The 25,436-nt window shown below is 49.6% G+C and overlaps 1 protein-coding gene across 1 annotated transcript in view; it reads left to right on the top strand.

The window, feature by feature from the left end:
* LOC119458092 (leukocyte tyrosine kinase receptor-like) overlaps positions 1-14,361 on the top strand; it is a 169,745-nt gene extending 155,384 nt beyond the window's left edge. Inside the window, 2 exon segments of the mRNA XM_037719908.2 lie at positions 1,524-1,772; positions 4,726-14,361. Of these exon segments, the coding sequence (XP_037575836.1) occupies positions 1,524-1,772; positions 4,726-5,022 (546 nt within the window). The 3' untranslated portion in view covers positions 5,023-14,361.
* The last annotated feature ends 11,075 nt before the right edge of the window (positions 14,362-25,436 follow it).

Raw genomic sequence — 25,436 nt, 5'->3', positions numbered from 1 at the left:
TTTGCAAAATTGTCGAAGACATGCGGCATTTCATAGGCGTTTGCTGCTCAGTTTGTGCAAAAGCACGACCACTGGTTTTATCGTAAAGGAAATGCTGAGTGTGCTCTGACTGAAACATCACGTTCTCAACAGCTGCCTTACACTATAAAAAAAAAGAATGGGGCTGAAAATTGTTAAGGTAGAGCAAAAGAGAGCAGAAGAAAGAAGGAAAGAAGAGTTACAACCCGCAACTAGTTTTATTTCGTGAAAAAAGCCCGCATATATTGAATGTTTGGATACGGCGCAGTACCAATCATAGAAACGAAAATGAATGTACGCTATCCAGGACACTGTCGCACAGCCATATTAAGAAACTGTAACTTACTCCTGTAAAGTAACATGGAATGTTGCACCGATGCCTCAGTCACCCCTCCTGATATAATATGCTTCCGTTGGCTATCCTGCCATCGTATTGCGGCTTCCGGGAATTCGCAAAGGAGAGAAAGGGATAAAGATACGAATATTACTATAGTGACAGCACAGATGAACACGATGTGCCTTATACAGGCTAAGATTGAGGGCTCTACTAAGAGTATCGAATATCGTGAATGTAGGCTAAGGAGCAGTGCACAGACGGCTCATAGCTCTTAGAGTGTAAAGTGGGAAAATAGCGCTTCAAACAGGACTGAGGCAAAGAAACAAGTACGACAAACACGGCGTTCTATCCTGTTAGTAGCGCGCTTTTGCAAGTTTACTACTAATTACCAAGTAGCCCAAATTCACGCCCTGTTAGGCTATACCTCAGTAGAGACCTCATTTTTTAACGGTTCTTCTCCACGAGAGCTTCCGAAACGTAGGGCTTTCCTTGGGGCCCAAAGTATTCAGTAGCAAAGTCGCCTTCCTTCAAGCCACTAATTTTGTCGACACTTCGCTGGTTCCTCTGCTATCATCGTGAAACGTTGTTTGACGGAAGAGTCGCAGGTCCAATCCTGTTTCCGCATTTAGTAACATAGCCACCGCCATCTCAAGTCATATTCGCTGTATTGGAAAAAGCAATGTACGCAATGCCCGACTGCACTTGCTGACCACTGGGAAAGTGTGGCCGTCCGGGCCAAGCATCTCAGGCAACATCCACAAACGCACCAAGGAGGGCACAGTAACTGTTAGCGCCTTGTCGTATCTAGGGCCACCGCACGAACACCCGTTCTTTATGTGTGATGTTATGCAAGAAGGTATGGGCACATTTATAGCTAATTTGCAGCGTGCAGAAAGGAATATGGGATCATCACACTGCGCGCGGTCGCATAAGGTCAGTAAGCTAGGAATACCCATCAATTACCGTGCGTCTGAAAATATTCGACCACCACAAGGTTCCCTACAGTGTCACAAGCGCCTGGGGACATACATAAGCAACTCTGTGAATCGACAACCCCAAATCGTGTTATGGTAAACGAAAACGTATTATAAGGCGGCAATGGCTACTATGGTTGAAAGGGATACGACGATGAACACAAGTAACGTACTTCCGTCACGCGTCGGCGCAGGTGACGTCGGGTGGTCGCCTGGAGCCCCCGGCGAACTGCCCGGGACCTGTGTACCACGTGATGACGCAGTGCTGGCACGCCACGCCAGAGGAACGTCCTTCGTTCGGCACCATTCTGGAGCGGCTGGGATACTGCATCCAGGACCCGGACGTGGTGTCGGCGCCACTGCCGGTCTTCCACCGGCCTCCCTCCATGGAGCGCGACGCGACGGTCATGAGGCCGCCCAACGCCGACAACGTCTGCCTCCAGGTGCGTCACACGAGCTGTCCGCAGGGACTTCCGTATTATGCGTGTGCACTTCCTCTTTAATAGCTGCGAATGGTAATAAGTTTAGCCACTGAAACGACCGGCTTTCTCAAATCTTCACCAAGAACAAGACTAACACAAGAAGTAACAAAACACCAGAACAAGTCCACAGAAAACAGATAAGACAGAAATAAAATTACGAAATACACTAACATACATTTATGTCGCTAGATGCGTGCTCAATATGCAAACCAGCGTTGTTCTGTACTCTTGCTCAATGTTTAAAAGTATGTAATCGCAACTCAAGCGCTAACATCTTCTGGGAATGTAGGGAATAAATACATATACTTCTGTTAAAAATAAGTTTACCCGTACGTTGCCCACGAGAAAATCCGGCGGAAATTTTAAAGGATATCTTACATACACTTTGGATCGTCTCCGAAAGCCATCATCACCCATGGCGGTGTTTCAAGGGCTACGGGATTCAGCTACTAAGCCCTAGGTCCAGAGCAGGGTCGGTGGTGATGGTACTCAAAAACACTCGTGCACTTGGGTTTATGTGTACCTTAAAAAAAAAGTCCAGCTGGTCAAACATTACGTAGCTCATGGAATTACTCATTGGCAACTGCAGAAATTTGAGACGACAAGGCCTATTAGTCACTCAATCTTGACGTCATATGAGCAAATCGGGAACCTAGAAATGAGCCGCAAATGTTGTTCATTTGTCTCGATACCCGCGCACCTGCCCTTTGCATCGGCTGTTAGGCTTTGTAAGTTATATGGTCCTTAGGTAGCCATTGCCAGTGTAGATTATGAGGGAATTGATTTCACCTTTTTTTCGGGTGCTGAAAACGGATGATTTCGGGTGGTAGTGCACGAACTCAGCAACGGTTGTCCTCAACAGCGTTACTGTCTCCTTGTCGTGAGCACCCGAAAAGCATCTATACTTCTTAAAAACTTCGTGTAGTTGCGACGAGTCGCATGAATCAACTTGCATGGAATAATAGAACAGGACGTCGTTCCTGTTCTCTGGGCCGGTATTTTGTAGCGATGCCTTATGACTTATTCTATACAAGTATTATCATCCACCGCTCACGGCCGGCTGATCCCGTTGATAACGCGAGCGGACCGTCGCTGTGACCACTGACAAAGCGTGATAAGCGCGAAAAGGCATTAGCACCAGAAAGGCATCGCTACAAAATACCGGCCCTGTTCGTGTAGTTGCCGCGAAAACGGGCTCCTGTCAGCCAATCAGTAATGAGAGACAGCTGCGTGCTCCACATGGAAGAGAGGAGCCCACCGTGATATACTAATCCTTACGTGGCACGTTCATTCAGCCGTTGTCGCGCGGAGGGATGATTACGCACGGACAGTGGAAGTATCTTTTTTTCCGGCTATCTACTCTGGTTCACTGACGCCATCCATAGCTGTAGCTGTAGTGCGCGGAGTTGGTAAGTGCAGTGTAGGCGCCCTGAGCGGCCAGTCAGGTGTTGAAAAAAAAAGTCACTACTGCTGAAGGTGCTTTGTCACCCCAGTTTCCTTGAACTTTTAAAGCATGACTGATCCTTCCTGTGTACGTGCTTTATTTTCGTGCAATTATCGACTATGCAATCAAAGGTAGTAAGCAGTAGTCATAACAGCTGTCAAGCAATGAAGGTACCGCCTGTCTTTATGCGTTCATGAGAAATGATTGAGGGAACTAATGCTCAATCACTGCTCAACCAGCGCCATTAATGATGCTTCTCATGTCATGGCAGCTATAGTACATCTTCAACAAAGTTTCACGCAAGGGTAGTTCAGCGGCGCTCGGGCTGGGGCTGATGAGAATGACATGACTAAGATAGTACCTGTACTTGATAACCTATAGATTACGGAGCAAAATACGGAAACTCGTGCGCTCGTAATTCAGTGCACGCTATAGCCAAAACGAGCAGTGCAAATTAGAAGTCATTCACTACCTGCCTTTTTTTACTGTAGCATCGCCCACCCGTGGTTCGAGAAGGTGTGTTTAATATTCCTTGAATATCTCTCGAAGACGTCTGTGCTGGGTAACGACGCCGTTAAGCGCCATCGTGAAACACCGTGCACGTCGAACCTTGTTAATTTGTAAAGTTATATGTATCAAGAAAACGCTTGTGCTCCAAGAAATATAACTGCCTCCACTGTGCGTTCCACCTGGCTCCTTTTGGTACGTTTCTCGCCAAGAATTGTAATGGTTGATTACCTAGCTAGTTGGCTAGCTAGCTTAGACTAATCAGAGCCAATTTCGGTTATTTGGACACCGCACACAAGCACTGGTCACACATAGAATGCACATGGGCCTTGTTACAGCAGTTGATGGACCTGCTTGCAAACCCTTCGATTTCTTGTTCGATTGTCCAACATCGTCAAACGACATCGTAGCTTGAGCAGTGAGCGCTACGCCACCGTTCACTACTGTTGCAATATCTGCCGCTAGTCTTCCAGCCAGTCATAAAGATCAGCCCTTTTGAACTACTTGCATAAACGAATCAGCATCATGTCACATCATGTTGCCATGAATCATAGCTCTTCCTAATTTCACCGTCACAATATCAAACTACTTAAGGTACCATGGTCTTACAGTTAAATGACAATTACTCGCTGCAAAAAAGTATAGCTAATAAATACTCCTATGATAACTTTTCACGTAACATGAGCAATTCTACTCGTAGTTTGCGAAGAGGGCCACGATGTGCATGTATTTCTCTAACACATTGCACGTTATGCAAAATTACAACTTGCCCATTCTATTGGACAGAGATCGTTACACGATATCGAATATGCTCAATATACGAAGGCAGCACTTTAGAATTCAGTACCAGCAGATTTGGTAACAGTTTGAGCCTGTGGTTCAACAAAGCATTTCTATACGTGGCAGTAATCGAAAGTTCCTAATGCAACGCCTACTGAGTCTCACACACGTGCTTCCTCGCAGGTCTACCGGTCCGAAAGATCCGAAGTCCAGTCTCCGGGCTCCGAGGACTACCTCATCCCCATGCCGTCGTCAAACTACTCGCTGAGCACGGAACGAACCGAGCTCCAGTCCGCCTCTTCGTCGCTCGACTCCATGGACAAGCTGCTCGGCGGAAACGGCAACCAGGCGAGCGTCAAGCCCTCCGCGCCTGACAAGCCGACAACGTGGGAGACAAGCTTCACCACGACACCACCGGACGAGCTGCCCATCCGGGCACCCCTGCAGCAGCCGTACTCCAACGTGGCACTCAACTGTTAGTGGCGGAGCCTCCAGAGGTCCAGAGACAAAAACGCGAGGCACGTGCTGGACAGATGCTCTGGCACGCCTTTCGCCGCTTCCCTTTAATATCAGGGACATGTACGCGGCGCTCGCCGAAATATTGCCGCCCTTTCTCTACACGACACAGGTGAAGGGACTGGCTACCTTGCAACGTGTCATTCTGCTTGGGACATGGCATTGCAAAAGAGCGCGAGTTCCTTGTTTGGCTGTTTGAAATGTCTGAAAGTATATGAAGGAAGTTCAGTTTGGGACTCGGGGTGGCGGACTAGGGGAGGCCGGTCCGCTTGCCATGTTCGTCCGAGCTTTGGTGTGAATAGTTGGCGTTTTCTCGGGAAGGTTCCTGTGTAGGAGAAGGACTAGACGTTGACCTTGCTGTTGATAGTCTCACCTACGCTTTTCTGCACTTGATCGCAACCGATGACTCAAAAGTCAGCAGGGTCACAACGTGTGAAGAATAAAGAGGCAGTAAAACCAAGAAAGGCTTGCCACGCTATCACAATGCGTGCGGGCGATAGACCTGCAGTTTGATCCGGCGATCGGTCAAGTCTGAAATTTTCCGCGCTCTTCTCTTATGAGCATGTATGATGACTGGCGCGAGTTCTGTCCAATATTTCGGCGCTTGCGCAGGCGTTTTTCAGAAAGGAGATGGTTAGGAAGGGCAGAGGCAACGCATCATTCATTTGCTTGTGACTTGGTTCGCCAGTAATGGCGCAAAAAAATAAATAAAGCACATGAAGCAGGTCAGTTCGCGTTCACACCTCGTGACACCAGTACTGTACAGATAGCGAGGCCTATGAGTTCCATGTCCGCGTTCAGAGGTCCTCTGAGCCGAGCTCGGGCAAGAAATATGAGGCTGCAGGGTGACGCAGCAAGACTTTTTTTATAATGCGGGCCAATTGCACTTCAAAGTCACGTCGGTGCACGTTAAATGCCATTTCCCCTAACGACTAGAGCAGAAATGGTCAGTGTTCATCGTTGTATATGTATATGGTCCTCATTTCCTTGTGGTTCAGTGAACAGAATCCAACGTGAACAATATCCCAAGATGCTGGATCTCAGAGAGAAATCCTAGTTGTCCTGCTTTTGGCGTCCACTTCAACTTTTACTGGAGCAGATGCCTCGCAGTGGCGTAGTGAGACCCCGTATAAAGCAATGTCGTCCATACAAATACAAACAAACCTTGAGTTAGGGTCCCCGAACGCTTTAGCGTGCCTGTGTTGACTGGATTGGCAGATGTTGCTGGTACAAAGGTACCTATTTCAGTGGCAGGATACGACCATTCTTCTAGCCTGTTGTGGTCTGGGGTAGAAGGAAGTATTAAAACTTTGTAAGGATTGCAGCGCATGAAAACTAAACCTGCACCATGCACTAGACCCGTTCCCACTAGAAACTTGAGCAGTGAGTCCAGCGAGCGCAAGCTGCACCTGAGGTCCTCCACATGAATGCACCCATTCGTGGTGGCTTACCGGGAGGAATTGAGTGGGGAGCGCGTTCTTTGGAGCATTGGCTAAACAACAGGCTGCTGCATACGTTGCCAGGCTTCGTGACAGGGTTCACAGATACCGCTGGACCACTCGCAAGTGTGTCCCAGTGTTGGCCCATCAGGGTCTCTCGTTCCTAGCTTACATGTCCTTGTTGACTCGTTTCAGACGCTTCGACGATTCTTCTTTTTGTTGCTCACTGTTACGAGTGAGCGGTTCTTGTGATAATTCTATCTGCCTAAACACTTATTCGTGCTCGACCCCTCAATCCACAGTCCGATAATCTCGTGCAGCTTTCGCAGTTCTTGCTTGATAGAAAGCTGAGCCTGACGCTATCTCAACAGGGGCATCACTGCGGTTTTACGAGACCGGCTGTTCAAGCAAAGGATCTCATTGTGAATGCTTATATATCATTTTTTTTTGTTGGCGGTCACCAGTGAACAAAGGTGATTCAAGCCTGTCCTTATTTTAATACATCCTGGAATCGTATGTCAGGTCAATTGCTTGGCTCCCTTACTGTTTGTCCCACCTTCACAGATAGTGCGAGTAATGTTAGTTTCGTTTGCAGCTCAGCAAAGTTGTTTAGAGAAAGTCGCCATGTATGATCTCAGGGCTCTCTACGTAACGCTTTGCTTCGGTTAGAGGGACATTTTCGGACAGAAGGGGATGGACATCAGTGTGCACACAATTACGACAATTGCAGCACGCTGACGCTTATTCCACATCGTTTCTCTTTGTCCGAACGTGCTCTGAAAAAGTTGTTACCGATTACGTTACTTATTGCATGGCTCCCTAGCGTGACTCTCAGTGTTGTTATATTGAGTGTCGCTTTTTTTTTCGTAAGAACGTAAGAAAGCGTAAGATGTTGGTCCCCTGCTTTGAAGTGTTGTCCCTTCACTTGGGATTTTGAGTCGTTATACTGCGTTAGCCAGTTGGTGGCATGGAAAAAAAGTTCATAGTACCTGATGTTCAACTCGCGCGCGCTTAAAAAGCATTACGATGTACTAGTCACGCGTGACCACGAACGCCGTCGCGAGAACTTGCGGCGCGAGCTCGTGTAGTCACTTTCCTTTAGGTTTAGAATTTAAAAAAAAGAAAGCCAGTAGGAGAATGTCATTCCCATCTTTCACGTTTAGTTGTCAAGTTGTATTGTTTGTCCGGTGTTTTTCATTCTTGGCACGTTGTTTATGTCGAGGTGTCACCGCAAACGCGGAAGATAAACGAACGGTGTCAGGGCATCCTTGATATGCTTCACCAAACCATCCCATCTCTAGGACGGAGATTTGAAATTCCCAGCTTTGACGTGCTTTCTTACGGAAAACAGCTATGCATAAAGTTGTTGTCACAGTAAGAATGCTAGCCCGGCAGTAATTTGCCGAGATAACCAGTACAGAAAATATTATTGAAACACGTTCAAGTAAAAATTCATTCGTGTGGTCGTTCTGCTGTTTGTCGGTCTTTTTGGTAAAATAAAGAAAGACGCCAAATATCTGTCATGTCGCCAATTAACAGTCAGTCAACTAAAGTTTTCTCTCGAGTAATACTAGGCTACATCCGTGTTATTTCCAGCGTTATCGCTGTACTTTAAACGTCCGATAACATTCGGAGAAATTGCAGCGAGTGATAGCAAAATCTTGTTGCAAGTGTAATTATTGCCTCCAGCATTGTCTGGAGGGAAAATGCCGCCGTGGCGCTCTCGATGAATTGCGCCGGTGCTTGCCTTTTTAAATATGTTACAATATATATGTGTAGTGGCCACATCGTGAAATAATTATATGCATGGCATCAGTTTAAGGCAATCATCAAAATTAACTTGATCACGCACGCACAATAGGGGTCTTGTTTCAAAGCCGTTTGCATTATTTCTCGAGAAAAGACCACACGCGGCTTGCATAATATCTGAAAGTGTGCAGAGTTATAACTTCAAATACCTGTGCTAGTCTCATTCTTGCTATGTTTCGTTCTCTCGCTTCAAAAACGCTGTGGTGTTATGACTTCATGTACCTTCCAGTAGTTTATCCATAAAGTTTTCTTGGTTAATATAATTAAACATGCTTTTATGAGAGCTTAAAATCTTAGCGCCATTCAGATGAATACAACAAAAGTGACCAAGTCTTAATCTGTGTCATGTAGTCGACAAGCAGACGAAGATCGAAATTCGGCTATGATAACCGTACTGGATTGGTATGACTTGGGCATTGTCAGTGAACTCTTATACCACAGGCTGTTATCACAAGACTAGAAAGCACGACAATTCCGCATGCAGAGGTGTGGTGATAAACTTCATGCCCTGAAAGAGGCGCTGCAGGCTGAGCAATCACTATGCTCATTTTCCAGGATAAACCCGCCTGTTGCAATATCAACAGCACCACCACTGCTGCGCATCAGTACATCGTCATGACGTCAAGTCATGACGTGGGCCTCGTTGTGGACATAATGTGTCGTTCCCTCAATTTTCGCATGCCACCTCCGGCAGTGCTGAAGCATGCAGCTGCAGTAGATGCAGGGTCACGCTTGTACGAAGCGCTGCTGCTTGTGGTCTGCCAACTACATGTGGCTTTCGTTAACAAGCCGAGGTCAAAAAATTCGCACTGTCTGGCCTTGTTGCCAAATGGTTGCAGGTTGTCTTACCACGCCTCGCATGTAAACATTAACTTAGCACCCTGATCTCATTGTCATCTCTCCCGCTTGTTTTCGTAAACCACGAGCACTGAGATAGTGTACCCTGTATAGTGACGTGATGTTGGCCTCACTACGTTCGTGGATTGTGGTTTTTTCTGCCTGCCCTTTCCCTTCGCCATTACAACACTCACGAATTTCTCAACACACGAACCAGACAGGCTAGCTGTCTCAGCGGGTCCCTGGCTAAGCGCAGGGACTCTACCGCGTGCAGAGCGCGATCAAAGTTGCGACAGGTTCGCAGAGTCCTCATCGACAGGGTGCTGAGATTTTTTTCTTCAGGGTGCTACAGGTGTTTCGATTCGAACGAGCCGTTCGCCATATGCTGTCCGCATTTATTTTCTTCGATGAATTGAGAATGACCACAAGATCAAATGTGCCCCGGGAACACGGGATTGTTACTTTTGTCATGCTGTCAAAGTCAAGTCATGACGCGACTTCACTGCTTAAATGAAATGGAAACGCTGTCAAGCAACGGGGTGTACAGACATTTGCCTGTAGATTCCGATCTAGTTTTTTTTTTTTTTTTTTAGTTCGAAATAAGACGACCTTTCTCTTCTTTTTGTAATGAATTCTTCTGCAATGTCACTATAGGATAATTGTTTAAAACAACACACTCACCACAAAATGTGGATTCGTATCAATGTTTTTTCTAAACATATCGAGGTCTTTTGCATACTATGGAAATTCGCATAATGTTGGGGGCATCGAACGCATTACGTGCCATCAAATGCTGTTATGTAAGCCTTAGGTTTTCTTTATTAATCCGTTTCTGCAGATCAAGTGCCACGTGTGGCAGGAGGACATCATTATTATCTTTTAAGCAAAAGACAAACTTCGAGCAATGTTTTAGGCTAGACACGACCCTACGTTTCTGGGCAGTGTCAAAAGAAATCGCAAACTGTGCCAAACTAAAATAGCAGAACCATGCGCTGCCTGACGTGACCCATGACGCATTAATGATAATTGAACGGTGAAACTGAAAGAAACGCGAGCAGCCTTTTGCGCAGCGTTGCTAGTTAGTCTGTGTAGATGCTTCTCGTGCTTTCATCATTGTTGTGATCGTGCTCGAGACTTTGTATGGCGAATCGTTTGTCGACCCTGCTCACTTATTTTGTTGCTGTTATTGCGTGGTCACTGTTTTTGTACATATGTGGAGTTCAGGCTAGTCTGTGAATGCCGACACCAGTGCTTTTGAAAGTCAAATACCTTATCTCTGAGATGATCTATTGCGGTGAGATCTGTACCATCGTAGTGCGCCAACTAATCAGATGTATCGTGCTTGTCATACATACATACATACATACATACATACATACATACATACATACATACATACATACATACATACATACATACATACATACATACATACATACATACATACATACATACACACATACATACATACATACATACATACATACATACATACATACATACATACATACATACATACATACATACATACATACATACATACATACATACATACATACATACATACATACATACATACATACATACATACATACATACATACATACATACATACATACATACATACATACATACGTACATCTGCATGCATAGTGAAAAGTTGGCATGAATACCTGTGATTGCTTGAGAAGCGCCACACAACCGTATACAACCGGTCATGTGAGCGGTCATGTGAGCGTGTCATGTGAGCGTGTCATGTGACTTGGTGCCGATGCTTCGTCGAGTCTAAGGCGTCTCCGCGATGATGATCTCTTACTTGTGCGTAGACATGAAGTCCGTGTTGCCGCGCTGTATATGTATATATCACATCGCACACGTAGTGTAACGCCGTGGTGCGCCAGATGCAAGGACACGTTACTCGGAGTGAACTGGCACTTCATTGAAGATTATCTGAACCCGCTTAAGACCACACAAAATCTTAACTTGGCTGGGTAAAAGCACTGATATCATCCTGGAGGAGAAAACCACGCGAAACATTCACCCACCGGAAACCAATAACTTCGGTGTCGTCTGTCTGGTATCGCTTTCAAACGAAAAGAAACTAGATACTGCTCTTTTCTTTCTTTCTTTCTTTTTTCTTTCATTGAGATTCGCCTCATTTGAACGTCCTTCGAAACGACAGATTGTAGTCGCTTACAACTACTTTCGACTGCTTTCATAAGCATGGTATAGTGCATTTAAATATTTTGACGAGATAAAAGGCTCACTGTAAGGCATGAAATTGTAACAGGATTGATTCTGTCTCATATGTCAACCGCTACAAGCCAAATCAATGGGAAAGGCTGTTAGCGAATCATATTCACCGTTTTATCATGCATGAATAACTGAAAGAATGAAAGGAGCATGTCATTGGGCGTCTCGAACACTGAGCGTTCCTTCAAACTTTGTGTTCAAACATTACTCCAGTTCTGCGTAAAAAATAAATGAGATTCTCATTCTCAGCACAGCGGCGGTTGTGCTGTTGGCAATCTCAGTTTCTTGCATAAATCTCAATTTTTTTTCATATTTGAGTAATTGCGGATTAGTTTTGTATATTTATGTTTCTGTCGGGAGACGCGATCAACAGAATCGGCAAGCCGCTATCACAGTCTTGAAACTTCAGTACCAGCGAAGGGCGTTGGGGGGCGGGGTTGTTAACAGGTGATCGCACTGAGTACGTCATGCCATATTTGCTTTTTCATTTGAAACAATCGTCAAAGCGACAGTTCATTATCCGTCTTCTCTGAATGCTCGCCTATTTTATTCTCACAATCGCTCTGGTACCCGAAAGTTGTGGCAGGTTTTCTAAAGCCACGGCAAGGCTAGAATGGTGCCGCAGTTTTTACACTTCCATTCAAAGTGAGGCACGCTCTTCGCGCCTCTTCTTTTTTTCCCACCCAAGCGAATAACGACAAACTATCACGACAAAAGAGTAAGGAGGCGCTCTTATTTTTCTATGACAAAACAGTGAGTCTACTCAGGTGAAACTGGTTCGTCGCCGTGTAAGCTGTCTGCCACTATTTTCGTTTCTACTGAGCGAAAAAGCCCACACTGGAACGACAATGACAACCTGCCAGAAGTAAGAGTGACACATGAGGCGTCAGCACAGACCATAGCCTCCGAGATCGGGCGCCACCGCTCGCGCTGCCCGATCTTGGAGGCCAACCTTAGAGTTTCCTACTAAACTTACTACAGAGAACTCTGGCACTGTAATTGTGCAGCTACGATGGCAATGATTAGTACATCTATTTTTCTGGTCTTCGTGTTCGTGGTTTCAGACGTTCTTGCGGCATTATTTATTACTCTGTAGTATCTGCCTTTATCGGCCCAAATTTCGAAGCAATCCTACTTTTCGATACGGCCAAGGCAACAATACTCAGCAATACATGCACAATCATTACGAATTGTCACGTTTGTACCGCAATGTTTTGTTGAAAATATCCAGTTTGCTAAGTCACAAAGTCGTTCGAAGCCAAAAGGATGACCTTTAGCAAATCCACTAACCTTTATTTTAATGCTGGCTAAGCCAACGTTCTCAGCCCAAAACGTTGCGCTGAACCACCACGCCTGCAACTTTCGTAGACACTGGTGACAGAATTCCCTCTAGTAATACTTGAAGGAAACTCTGGCCTTCGAGATAGTGCGACGTGCTCCGCGCCCTTTGATCTCGGAAGCTATGTACGGACACCCGAAGCTTCGTTTTCATCTATTTAGGCAGAGAAGCGGGCCGTCAGTAAATTATTCTGCCAGTAGAAAAAACGTTGGTTAACCTTATAAAGCACTCTACATCGAGTTTCAAATATTCTGCGCAATCTTATGGTATATCCGCGAGAACATGTTAAAGGACGAACGAAGATTATGAAAAACCTGTCGAGCACAGATCAACTTCGATTCGAGTATAACAAGATGAAAGAATCGAAATCACCTGTTATATTTCTCTAGATTCTGGGCAGACGAGCACTAACCAAACACATTTAAAGGGACACTAAACAGAAAGATTATTTTGTTCTGTCACAATAGAATACCCTTCCAGAATACGGAAAACACCGCTCTTACCGCGAGAAGCCGCTTGGTAAGCCCGAAAGAAACGAAAAGCACAACAGGCGAGTGGCGACGTCAACCAGCTCACCATGACGTCATGGATTTTGACAGCGTCTTCTAGGTCTCAGTTAATTCTTTAGCGGTAAAGATTGACTACATTGTGTTCTAAAGGAGCCCAAAACTGAATTTGGTAAGCTTGGCGAACTTTTACTGAGCCAGCGTGGTCCAAATATGAAAAATTACGTTAGACGTCGTGACGTCACACTGAAGTGCAGACGTTGGGGTTCCGCGCGAAATTAAAAAAAAATTGAACTTTGAGCTTCAGTTTTTCGTTTAATAACTGACCTATTGCGGTGTAACTAACGACAGCGCAGTTTTCGAAGAATACTTTATCAGTCTAAGTTAATTTCTTGTTTTGCTTTAGTGTCCCTTTAAGTAAAAAGGAAAATATTTAAAGTTAAGCAATTGAGGGTTATAGACAGTACGAAGCAAAAATAGAAAAGTGTTTACAACGCAGATTTTTTTAATGCGCTTCATCACATAAAGAGCAAAGCAGTGTTCTCCCGCACTTGGTTCTTAAAAAATACATACACTAGACATAAACAAAGAAAAAGAAAGATCCATCTTTCTTTTAGAACTGGTTGCACGTTGGCACGTCGTTTGCGCTGTGTTTCGTCTGTCATCGTGTGTGTATAGAACGTGTGTGCGGCTGCTGAATACGAGCTAAGTTGCTTGGCCTGAGACACGTTCGCGTACGAAACTACAATGACTTTTGCTGCAGAAGCTCCGTGTTGGCATAAAAAAGGACGAAAGAAGTGAGAGAGGCAATCGATAATTGGTTTAACCAACTTTGACGGAAATGCCAAAGTGTACGTATTTTTTTTCTTGAAATGTGATCGCATTTTGCTTATCACAGGAGGCGACGGTTGCGGCTGGGATATTTATTGCTTTGATGTCCTTGAGGAAATGTCTTTTGTGTGAGAGTATGGCAGAAAGAACAATGACAGCTTATGCCTGTAAATACATAGGTGCTGCTCAGCGTAGTCGACTTGTGTTGCTTGTTTTGTTTTGTCGGTTTTTGCTTGTTTGTTTGTTTGTTTCTTGTGGTCAGTGAAACAATAAAGAAGCATGTTCATTATCCGAGGCCTCTGCCTCCATTTCTGCCTCGTCATGTGACTGAGGAATCGAAGAGAGGAAAAATAAGAAAAGGTAGGTAGGTTAACCAGCTTGTACCTGGTTTGCTACCTTACACTGGGGGAATCCGTAGCGCAAAGAAAATGAAAGAATGTAATTAATGGAAATGAGAAACCTGGCGCCGTTGTGCGCATGAATCGTTGTCATGTGTCCCAAAACTGAGAGACCCGAAAGCACTGACAGCACAAAAAAATCACAGCATATCCACGAAGTTAATGATGATGAGTGGGCGAAGCACCGGGGATCATTCTGGTAATCCACAGCTATGGACGAGAGATAAAGAGAGCGCGCGTCGGGAACGAACGCCCTTGTGCAATGCAGCGCCCCTAGCTACGGACGAGAAAGAGAGCGCGCGTCGGGAACGAAAGCCCTTGTGCACCGCAGCGCCCCTAGCTATGGACGAGAAAGAAAGAGCGCGCGGCGGGAACGATAGAAAGAGAACGCGCGTCGGGAACGAACGCCCTTGTGCACCGCAGCGCACCTAGTTACGGACGAGAAAGCGCGCGTCGGGAACGAACGCCCTTGTGCACCGCAGCGCCCCTAGCTATGGACGAGAAAGAAAGAGCCGGCGGCGGGAACGATAGAAAGAGAACGCGCGTCGGGAACGAACGCCCTTGTGCACCGCGGCGCACCTAGTTACGGACGAGAAAGCGCGCGTCGGGAACGAACGCCCTTGTGCACCGCAGCGCCCCTAGCTATGGACGAGAAAGAAAGAGAGCGCGCGACGGGAATGAGAGAAAGAGAACGCGCGTCGGGAACGAACGCCCTTGTTCACCGCAGCGCCCCTAGCTATGGACGAGAAAGAATGAGCGCGCGGCGGGAACGATAGAAAGAGAACGCGCGTCGGGAACGAACGCCCTTGTGCACCGCAGCGCCCCTAGCTATGGACGAGAAAGAATGAGCGCGCGGCGGGAACGATAGAAAGAGAACGCGCGTCAGGAACGAACGCCCTTGTGCACCGCAGCGCCCCTAGCTGGACGAGAAAGAGAGCGCGCGTCGGGAACGATAGAAAGAGAACGCGCGTCGGGAACGAACGCCCTTGTTCACCGCAGCGCCCCTAGCTATGGACGAGAAAGAATGAGCGCGCGGCGGGAACGATAGAAAGAGAACGCGCGTCGGGAACGAACGCCCTTGTGCACCGCAGCGCCCCTAGCTATGGACGAGAAAGAATGAGCGCGCGGCGGGAACGATAGAAAGAGAACGCGCGTCAGGAACGAACGCCCTTGTTCACCGCAGCGCCCCTAGCTATGGACGAGAAAGAATGAGCGCGCGGCGGGAACGATAGAAAGAGAACGCGCGTCGGGAACGAACGCCCTTGTTCACCGCAGCGCCCCTAGCTATGGACGAGAAAGAATGAGCGCGCGGCGGGAACGATAGAAAGAGAACGCGCGTCGGGAACGAACGCCCTTGTGCACCGCAGCGCCCCTAGCTATGGACGAGAAAGAAAGAGAGCGCGCGGCGGGAACGATAGAAAGAGAACACGCGTCGGGAACGAACGCCCTTGTGCACCGCAGCGCCCCTAGCTATGGACGAGAAAGAAAGAGAGCGCGCGGCGGGAACGATAGAAAGAGAACGCGCGTCGGGAACGAACGCCCTTGTGCACCGCAGCGCCCCTAGCTATGGACGAGAAAGAAAGAGAGCGCGCGGCGGGAATGAGAGAAAGAGAACGCGCGTCGGGAACGAACGCCCTTGTGCACCGCAGCGCCCCTAGCTATGGACGAGAAAGAAAGAGAGCGCGCGGCGGGAACGATAGAAAGAGAACGCGCGTCGGGAACGAACGCCCTTGTGCACCGCAGCGCCCCTAGCTATGGACGAGAAAGAAAGAGAGCGCGCGGCGGGAACGATAGAAAGAGAACGCGCGTCGGGAACGAACGCCCTTGTGCACCGCAGCGCCCTAGCTATGGACGAGAAAGAAAGAGAGCGCGCGGCGGGAACGATAGAAAGAGAACGCGCGTCGGGAACGAACGCCCTTGTGCACCGCAGCGCCCCTAGCTATGGACGAGAAAGAAAGAGAGCGCGCGGCGGGAATGAGAGAAAGAGAACGCGCGTCGGGAACGAACGCCCTTGTGCACCGCAGCGCCCCTAGCTATGGACGAGAAAGAAAGAGAGCGCGCGGCGGGAACGATAGAAAGAGAACGCGCGTCGGGAACGAACGCCCTTGTGCACCGCAGCGCCCCTAGCTATGGACGAGAAAGAAAGAGAGCGCGCGGCGGGAACGATAGAAAGAGAACGCGCGTCGGGAACGAACGCCCTTGTGCACTGCAACGCCCCTAGCTATGGACGAGAAAGAAAGAGAGCGCGCGGCGGGAACGATAGAAAGAGAACGCGCGTCGGGAACGAACGCCCTTGTGCACCGCAGCGCCCCTAGCTATGGACGAGAAAGAAAGAGAGCGCGCGCCGGGAACGATAGAAAGAGAACGCGCGTCGGGAACGAACGCCCTTGTGCACCGCAGCGCCCCTAGCTATGGACGAGAAAGAAAGAGAGCGCGCGGCGGGAACGATAGAAAGAGAACGCGCGTCGGGAACGAACGCCCTTGTGCACCGCAGCGCCCCTAGCTATGGACGAGAAAGAAAGAGAGCGCGCGGCGGGAACGATAGAAAGAGAACGCGCGTCGGGAACGAACGCCCTTGTGCACCGCAGCGCCCCTAGCTATGGACGAGAAAGAAAGAGCGCGCGGCGGGAACGATAGAAAGAGAACGCGCGTCGGGAACGAACGCCCTTGTGCACCGCAGCGCCCCTAGCTATGAACGAGAAAGAAAGAGAGCGCGCGGCGGGAACGATAGAAAGAGAACGCGCGTCGGGAACGAACGCCCTTGTGCACCGCAGCGCCCCTAGCTATGGACGAGAAAGAAAGAGAGCGCGCGGCGGGAACGATAGAAAGAGAACGCGCGTCGGGAACGAACGCCCTTGTGCACCGCAGCGCACCTAGCTACGGACGAGAGAGAAAAACGCCGGAAGCGTTCTCCGGAAGCCGGCTTCCGGAAACGGAAGTGGAAGCGGAAGTGGAAGTCGGCTTCCGGTTATACTATACATATACATATATATTGTCACGAGCCTCGAGGAGTAGCCCGGAAGGTTTAATAAACGTAGAGCAGCTGGCTCTTGGAAGACGCGACCTTCGGGGCTGGCTCGAGCAGAGAAGGGCGCGCGGTTTTCTTTCTTCTCTTGGGCTCGACCCACTCTTGCCCTCGACCCACTACCTACAGGTGGCAATATCCCCCCTTACGAACAAAAGCATCGCCTCGATGCTAAAAAAAAGAATAAGTGTAGAAGAAAGAAGAAGAAGGCAGGCAAAGCGAAAGTACACACAAAAAAAGTAGCCGTCACGCCGGCACAGTCAATGAACGAAGAAGCAATCTCCCAAAGATAAACGAAAAGTAGAAACAAAGAAGGGAATGAGAGAAAAAAAACGAAAACAAAAAAAAAGTTACGGACGCGCAATGTACGGCTTCATGCGCACAACATGAACTATGTCTGAGGTCGGTTGTCTTTGTGTCCTATTCCGCGTCTGCGATGTTGTGTCCGGAACAACTTCGTAGTTTACATCACTGACGCGGCGGAGCACTTTATACGGACCGAAATACCGGCTCAGCAGCTTTTCACACAGGCCACGACGGCGAACGGGGGTCCACACCCAAACTTGGTCCCCGGGGTTGTAGGACACGTCCCTGTGGCGGATGTTGTAGCGTCGTGCGTCTGCCTGCTGCTGCTGGCCGATATGCAGCCGCGCGAGCTGCCGAGCTTCCTCAGCACGCTCTGCAAATTCCTCGGCGTCAGTTGTAAATAGGTCAGCGTCTTGACACGGCAGCATAGCGTCCAGCATCGTCTGGACTTCGCGACCGTAGAGAAGGCGAAAGGGCGTGAAGCGCGTCGTCTCTTGCACGGCGGTGTTATACGCGAAGGTCACGTAAGGCAAGATCCGATCCCAAGTTTTATGTTGAACGTCGATGTACATTGCGAGCATGTCTGTTACCGTCTTATTCAGTCGCTCTGTAAGTCCGTTGGTCTGCGGATGGTACGCGGTCGTCTTGCGATGCCTGGTGTTGCTCAATTCAAAAACTTCGTCCATAAGCTGCGCTGTGAATGCTGTCCCTCTGTCTGTTATTACAGTGGAGGGAGCACCGTGACGCAAGACGATGTGGCGCATGAAGAACTGCGCTACCTCTGAGGCCGTGGCTCGTGGGATCGCCTGCGTCTCAGCATAGCGTGTTAAATAATCAGTCGCGACTATCACACATTTGTTGCCGTCGGCCGAGAGAGGAAACGGTCCGAGAATGTCCATGCCGATTTGGTCGAAAGGCGTGTGAGGTGCTTCAATTGGCTGAAGTAAGCCAGCCGGTTTAACGGATGGTGTCTTGCGGCGCTGGCATTCACGACAGCCTTTAACGTACTGTTTGACGCTTGCCGAAAGCCCGGGCCAATAGTACATTTCGCTTACTCTAGCGAGTGTTCGCGAAAAGCCTAAATGACCAGATGTCGGTTCGTCATGGCAAGCGAAAAGGATGTCGTCGCGCATGTCCCTTGGAACCACCAGGAGGTAAGCACGGCTGGTCGAACGAGCATTCTTCTTATAAAGCACGTTGTCTCGCAGACAGAAGGACGTCAGCGAGCGGGACAGATGGCGTGGTATGGTTGTGTCGCGGCCCTCTAAATGATCGATGATCGGTCTAATCTCAGCGTCGTCACGCTGCCGTCTGCTCAAGTCCGACGAACTAATGGCGCCCAGGAAGCCGTCATCATCCTCTGTTTCCTGACTGGCAGGATCAATGGGTGCGCGGGACAGCGTGTCAGCATCTTCATGCTTACGGCCAGACTTATAAACGATGGTGATGTCAAATTCCTGTAGCCTCTAGCTCCACCGTGCCAGTCGTCCTGAAGGGTCGCGCATGCTTGCCAGCCAACAGAGGGCATGGTGGTCCGTCACTACTTTGAAGGGACGACCATAGAGATAGGGGCGAAACTTGATGATCGCCCACACGACCGCGAGGCACTCTTTCTCCGTAGTCGAATAATTCGCCTCGGCATGGGACAGGGAGCGGCTGGCATGCGCTATAACTCTTTCCACTCCATCTTGAAGCTGAACGAGCACTGCGCCAAGGCCAATGCTGCTAGCATCGGTATGCACCTCAGTATCAGCATCATCGTCAAAATGTGCAAGAACGGGTGCTGACTGCAGGCGCTGTCGTAATTCAGCAAAAGCCGCCTGTTGCTCGTTATGCCACACAAATGGCGTATCGTCCCTTGTAAGGCGTGTCAGGGGTTCCGCTATCTTCGAAAAGCCTTTAATAAACCGGCGATAGTAGGCGCACAAACCCAGGAAGCGCCGGACGGCCTTCTTATCGGCAGGAGCTGGAAACGCGGCCACAGCGGCAAGCTTGTCTGGATCGGGTCGGACCCCTTTGGCGCTTACTACATGCCCGAGGAACTTGAGCTCTTCGTAACCAAAGTGGCACTTTTCGGGCTTAAGTGTGAGGTCTGCCGATCGGATGGCTTCTAGCACACTCCGTAGGCGGTGAAGATGCTGCTCGAACGTTTCGGAGAAGATGACCACATCATCCAGGTACACAAGACAGGCCTGCCACTTCAGTCCAGTAAGGACAGTGTCCATCATTCGTTGGAAAGTAGCCGGGGCTGAACACAAGCCAAAAGGAAGCACTCGAAATTCATAGAGCCCATCTGGAGTCACAAAGGCTGTTTTCTCTCGGTCGCGTTCGTCTACCTCGATTTGCCAGTACCCGCTTTTAAATCGAGAGAAGAAAAATAGTGGGCACGCCGTAGTCTATCTAACGAGTCGTCGATACGCGGCAGCGGGTACACGTCCTTTTTAGTCACGTTGTTGAGCTTGCGGTAGTCGACACAGAAGCGTAGCGTTCCGTCTTTCTTTTTGACAAGAACGACCGGAGACGACCACGGGCTGTTGGAAGGTTCGATGACGCCATCGTCAAGCATCTCCCGGACTTGCGTACGTATGGCTTCGCGTTCTTTTGCCGACACGCGGTAAGGCTGCTGGTGTATCGGGCGTGCGTCTTCGTACGTGATGATCCTGTGTTTAGTGATGGAAGTCTGGCGTACCTTGGAAGAATGTGCGAAGCATGTCCTGAATTCAAGCAAGAGCTTGCGCAGTGCTGTCTGGCTATCGGTGGACAGTTCAGAATTGATGTCGAGATGGCCCAGAGACGTGTCTGCTGGCTCCACTACTTCTGACGTGAAACAGTTGTTAACGTTTGCTACTGCGTCTGCAAACGCTAATGAAGTGCCGCGGAACAGGTGTCGGTGCTCGTAGCTAAAGTTGGTGACAAGCAATTGCGAACGACCAGCACGAATCTGTATAACACTTCGAGCCACGCAAACACCTTGCTTCAGTAGGTGTTCCAAGTTGCTTTCGGCCACCGCTTCGCCATCGCGTAAGCCACAGCATGTGACGTCGACGAGGACACTGGCTCGTGGAGGAAGCGTTACACTGTCTGCCGAAACACGAAGTACGTCGTCGCGCCGTTGGCCGTCTTGCACGTCGACTGCTCGTTCGGAAGAGAAAGTGATACGACGCTCTTGCAGATCGATAATCGCGCCGTACTCCTGCAGGAAGTCAACCCCAAGAATAACGTCGCGGGAGCATTCGCGTAAGACAAGGCAGCTCGCTACGAATGTTGATCCTTGAATCTCAACTCTAGTCGTGCAGGCGCCCAGTGGAGTAACGACGTGGCCGCCAGCCGTCCGAATCTGCGAGTTATGCCAGGGCGTGATAACTTTCTTCAGCTGCGTTGCTATTTTCCCGCTTAGAATCGTGTAGTCTGCGCCGGTGTCCACTAAAGCACTAACGGCATAACCGTCAATAGTCACTGGTATATCGAGCGAAAGCCGGTCGTCCCGTTCAGCTGCAGGTGATGTCGGATTGGTAGGTTTCCGTAACTGCGTCCGTCGGAGGTCTTCAGCGCTTCGACCGTCAGCGACCTCGCCCCCAAAGATCGCCTCAGTTAGTTTTCCCGGCGGGGACTGGTCGACCGCTCGGGAGAATACCGCTGGGGCGGAGGTGAAAATCGTCTCGGAGACGGCGATCGCGACTGCCGCCTGGCAGGCGGTGGCAAGCGCTGCTGAGAGAGGTAGTCCTCAATGTCCCGGGGTCGCTGGCCGTATCGGGGCGGCGGCGAGTATGCGGAAAAGCCGCGAATCCCAAGGCGCCGGTATGGGCACTGGCGGTACAGGTGGTCAGCTTCACCGCAGTGGAAGCACAGAGGCCGATGATCGGGTGTGCGCCAAACATCCGACTTCCGAGGGGGCGGGCGTCTGTCGTCGACGTGGTGAACCGCTCGCTCCGAATGGTGTGCAAATGGAGCGGCATGAACAACGGGCGGCGTGGTGTACCCAGCGTCGTAGTACGGTATCGGCTGTGCCGACTGAACTGACACCGTAGGAACAGCACGAACGAACAGCGGCGGAGAGGAAGCAGGGCGCTTCAGGGCTTCCGCGTAGGTCGCACGGGGGTATTCAGGAGGTACTGGCGCAGCGTTAGCAGGAGGCAAGGTGTCACGAAGGGCCTGGTGCAGTTCGTCCTTTATAATGCTTGCTATGGAGCTTACCGTAGGTTGCGATGTTACAGCGGCCTTTTGCAACTCCTCACGCACTACAGAGCGGATGAGTTCTCGCAGAGAGTCACCGTTGCTTCCTATGGCCGCGAAAATGTCAGCAGTAGACATGCTGTTTGCTTGCAGCTCATATAGGTTCGAGCGGTGCAGAAGCATTTTTTCCATGGTCACGGCCTCGGACAAGAACTCCGCGACCGTCTTCGGAGGGCTCCGTACGAGGCCAGCGAAGAGTTGCTCCTTGACCCCGCGCATCAGATGACGTAACTTCTTCTCCTCCGTCATCCTTGGATCCGCTCGTCGGAAGAGGCGCGTCATGTCTTCGACGTACGTGGTCACAGTTTCGTTTGGCAACTGGACGCGGGCTTGAATCGCTCGTTCCGCTCGTTCGTGGCGATCGGCACTGGTGTAGGTCTCCAAGAGCTGCCGACAAAACTCGCGCCACGACGTCAGTTGCTCCTCGCGGTTCTGAAACCACGTACGCGCGCCATCCTCCAGGTAGAAGTAGACGTGTCGGAGTTTTTCCGTTTCGTTCCATTCGTTCACGGAGGCCACGCGCTCGTATTCGACCATCCAGTCTTCGACGTCTTCGAACACTGTGCCGTGAAACGTCTTCGGGATCCGTGGGCTCTCAAGTGTGTACCGGTTCGACATCGTGCTTCCCGTACCGGTTGGGGTGGTTTGAAGGGAAGCGCTGGTCATACCGGTTGATGTGGTGGGAACTGTAGCGTTGACGACTTCTGGAGACAGTCCCCTGATCCTGCGGCTGGCCCGATGCACGGGAGTGTCGACAGGCACTGGATTCGTAGCGCGGATCCTTGGAGGGGTCTGCAACATCCGTGAAGACGCTTACCCAGCACCTCCACCAGTTTGTCACGAGCCTCGAGGAGTAGCCCGGAAGGTTTAATAAACGTAGAGCAGCTGGCTCTTGGAAGACGCGACCGTCGGGGCTGGCTCGAGCAGAGAAGGGCGCGCGGTTTTCTTTCTTCTCTTGGGCTCGACCCACTCTTGCCCTCGACCCACTACCTACAGGTGGCAATATGTATATATGCGTATACAGACATACATAGCTGTCTCCATGCCAACCAGAGCTGCGGACTTACTCCATCTAGTGAACACTTCATAAAACTACAGGTGGCTACCACTTACGCCATCTAGTGAACACTTCATAAAACTACCGGTGGCTACATACGGAGAAAGGACAGACCCACGTCCTAAGGAGCTTCGCCCCTAAAAGGACGAAATAGCGGGACCATTTTTCAGACGCCCCACACACCTACAGTCAAGCACCTGCCGTCAAGGAAATTGACCCCACATCTTCATACGGGCCTCGACGACTCTAGTGCTTACCTCGATTCTACCGAGTAGGGCAGCCTTCGTACGCACGTTCACGATTCGTTTCAGGGCGGTGTTAGCTTTTGCAAGGGTACATGCTGCCGCCGCCCGCTAAATTTAGCGATTGGAGAATTAAAATGGCCATCCTCCAAGAGCCCACATCAACCATTACCCATGTCTGACAAGCCATGTTGCCCGCGATTACTGCTGTCGTTAAAGGGATCGTAATTTTCAAAGCGAAGCTTTCTTACCGAGTTCCAGGCACTTTTTCGTACGTATCTGGCCTCTAATGCCGAACAGGTTTAACGGGATGGCGCCATGTAGGAACGGTGCAGCGAAGAAGTAGCTTATGAGTTTAGGACGCTTGTGGCGGACCTTCCGAGCTATGAATGACCAAAAGAAGACTAGGAATAACGTGGAGAACATCCTGATCCGCACCGGCCAGACCGTCGAGGAACTAGAGCATGAGGCAGCATACATCTTTTTTCCCGCAGCCCGTTCATCTGCCACGACCCGATATGTATACCCCTCTGCCGTCTCAGAACTCGGACGGCATCAGTGCACCATTCAGCCTCTGAGTTAGAGCTAGCCGTTTTGCAAGTGAAGCGGAACAGTGCCCCAGGACAAAACAGGATATTCTGGAGCATGCTCCGCAACGCAGACACAGCTACTGTGCACAAGCTCCTAGAGTTGATCAACAAGCATTGGCAAGACGGCTACCTGCCTAAGCACTGGAAGCATTCCGCTGTCATACCAATACCGAAACCTGGCAAGCAACCGACGCAAATCTGCAATATGCGACCAGTCTCACTTACTCCAACCATCTCTAAGTTAATGGTAAAGATGGTTACCACGCGCTTCTACCGCCACCTCGAGAGGTGTCGGTACTTTCACCCCTTCCAGACCGGATTCCGGCCACAGTTAGGCACACAGGATAGCCTCTATCTTCTGCATACCACCATCAACCGCGAGAGGAAATTTTGCAAAGGACGACCTGACACTCCAGTAGCAGTTCACTTGAAGAAAGCTTTTCACACCATTGGCGATCCTGCTATCATCAAAGCAGTCGAAAGCACCCAAGCAGGCACCAGATTGGTCAACTTCGTCAAGGCATTCTTGAAGGACAGGACATATCAATTTCTGCTATCTCCCGGTCATTTAGCCAGGCACTTCACCAGCTCTGTAGGAATCCCACGGGGGTCGGTCATTTCCCCTACACTGTTTAATGTCGTCATGGCCAAGATCGCATGGAAGTTAGATCAGTTTAAAACCTTTGGTTTACAATGTACGCTGATGATGTCACCCTGTGGACGACCTATATGCTCAGTACATCTGAACAAGTAGCAACGCTGCAAAACGTGCTGGACATATTGATCAGTAGCTGAAGACAACAGGCATAAGGCCCTCGCCAGAGAAGACGCACTGCATCACAATACATGACAAACATGGAAGCTCCGGCGTAACCCTTTACTTCAATGGACACCAAATTCGTCATCCGGAAGAGGGATACCTCAGAATATTGGGCATCCCAATCAACAGGGATGGCACGGCAAGCACATAGCTGCAACACTTGAAGCAGCAATGGAAACCAATGGTGCACCTTATCACGAGGCTAACCCAACACAGCGGAGGGGCAAGAACAGAGGTTGCATGATGGCTCACGGTTGCTGTTCTCATCGCCAATACAAGGTATGGAGCCCCACTTTACGTCCGGACGGCTGCCAACTACAAGCAACTTGACAAGCTACACAATGTGGCTATGAGGGCAATCACTGGCCTACCAATATTCCTGCCTCCTGAGGGTAGGAGTCCTGGTTAAAACCCACAAGGATAACTACGAATGGAGGCTGAAAACACAGGGAATGGTCAGCGACAGCTATCTACATTGCATAGCACGAACTTGCACCTGCCAGAGTTGGACCACCTCATTCCACCCTGGGATGAAATAAGGGTTACGGAACCCAGACCAATCCCCACGAACACCAAAGGTGAAGGCAGGTTACACCGACAAGAAAGAGTATTAGACGTGCAATCAAAGCACAAATGAACAAAAATCTACACTGATGCTGCCTTACAATACGGTGAATGTTGAGGCAAAATGAT

The sequence above is a fragment of the Dermacentor silvarum genome, chromosome 7, assembly GCF_013339745.2.
Source record: "Dermacentor silvarum isolate Dsil-2018 chromosome 7, BIME_Dsil_1.4, whole genome shotgun sequence".
NCBI classification, from domain to species: domain Eukaryota; kingdom Metazoa; phylum Arthropoda; class Arachnida; order Ixodida; family Ixodidae; genus Dermacentor; species Dermacentor silvarum.
Note: the sequence above shows the minus strand (reverse complement) of the source record. Positions and strands in the feature narration are given on the sequence as shown.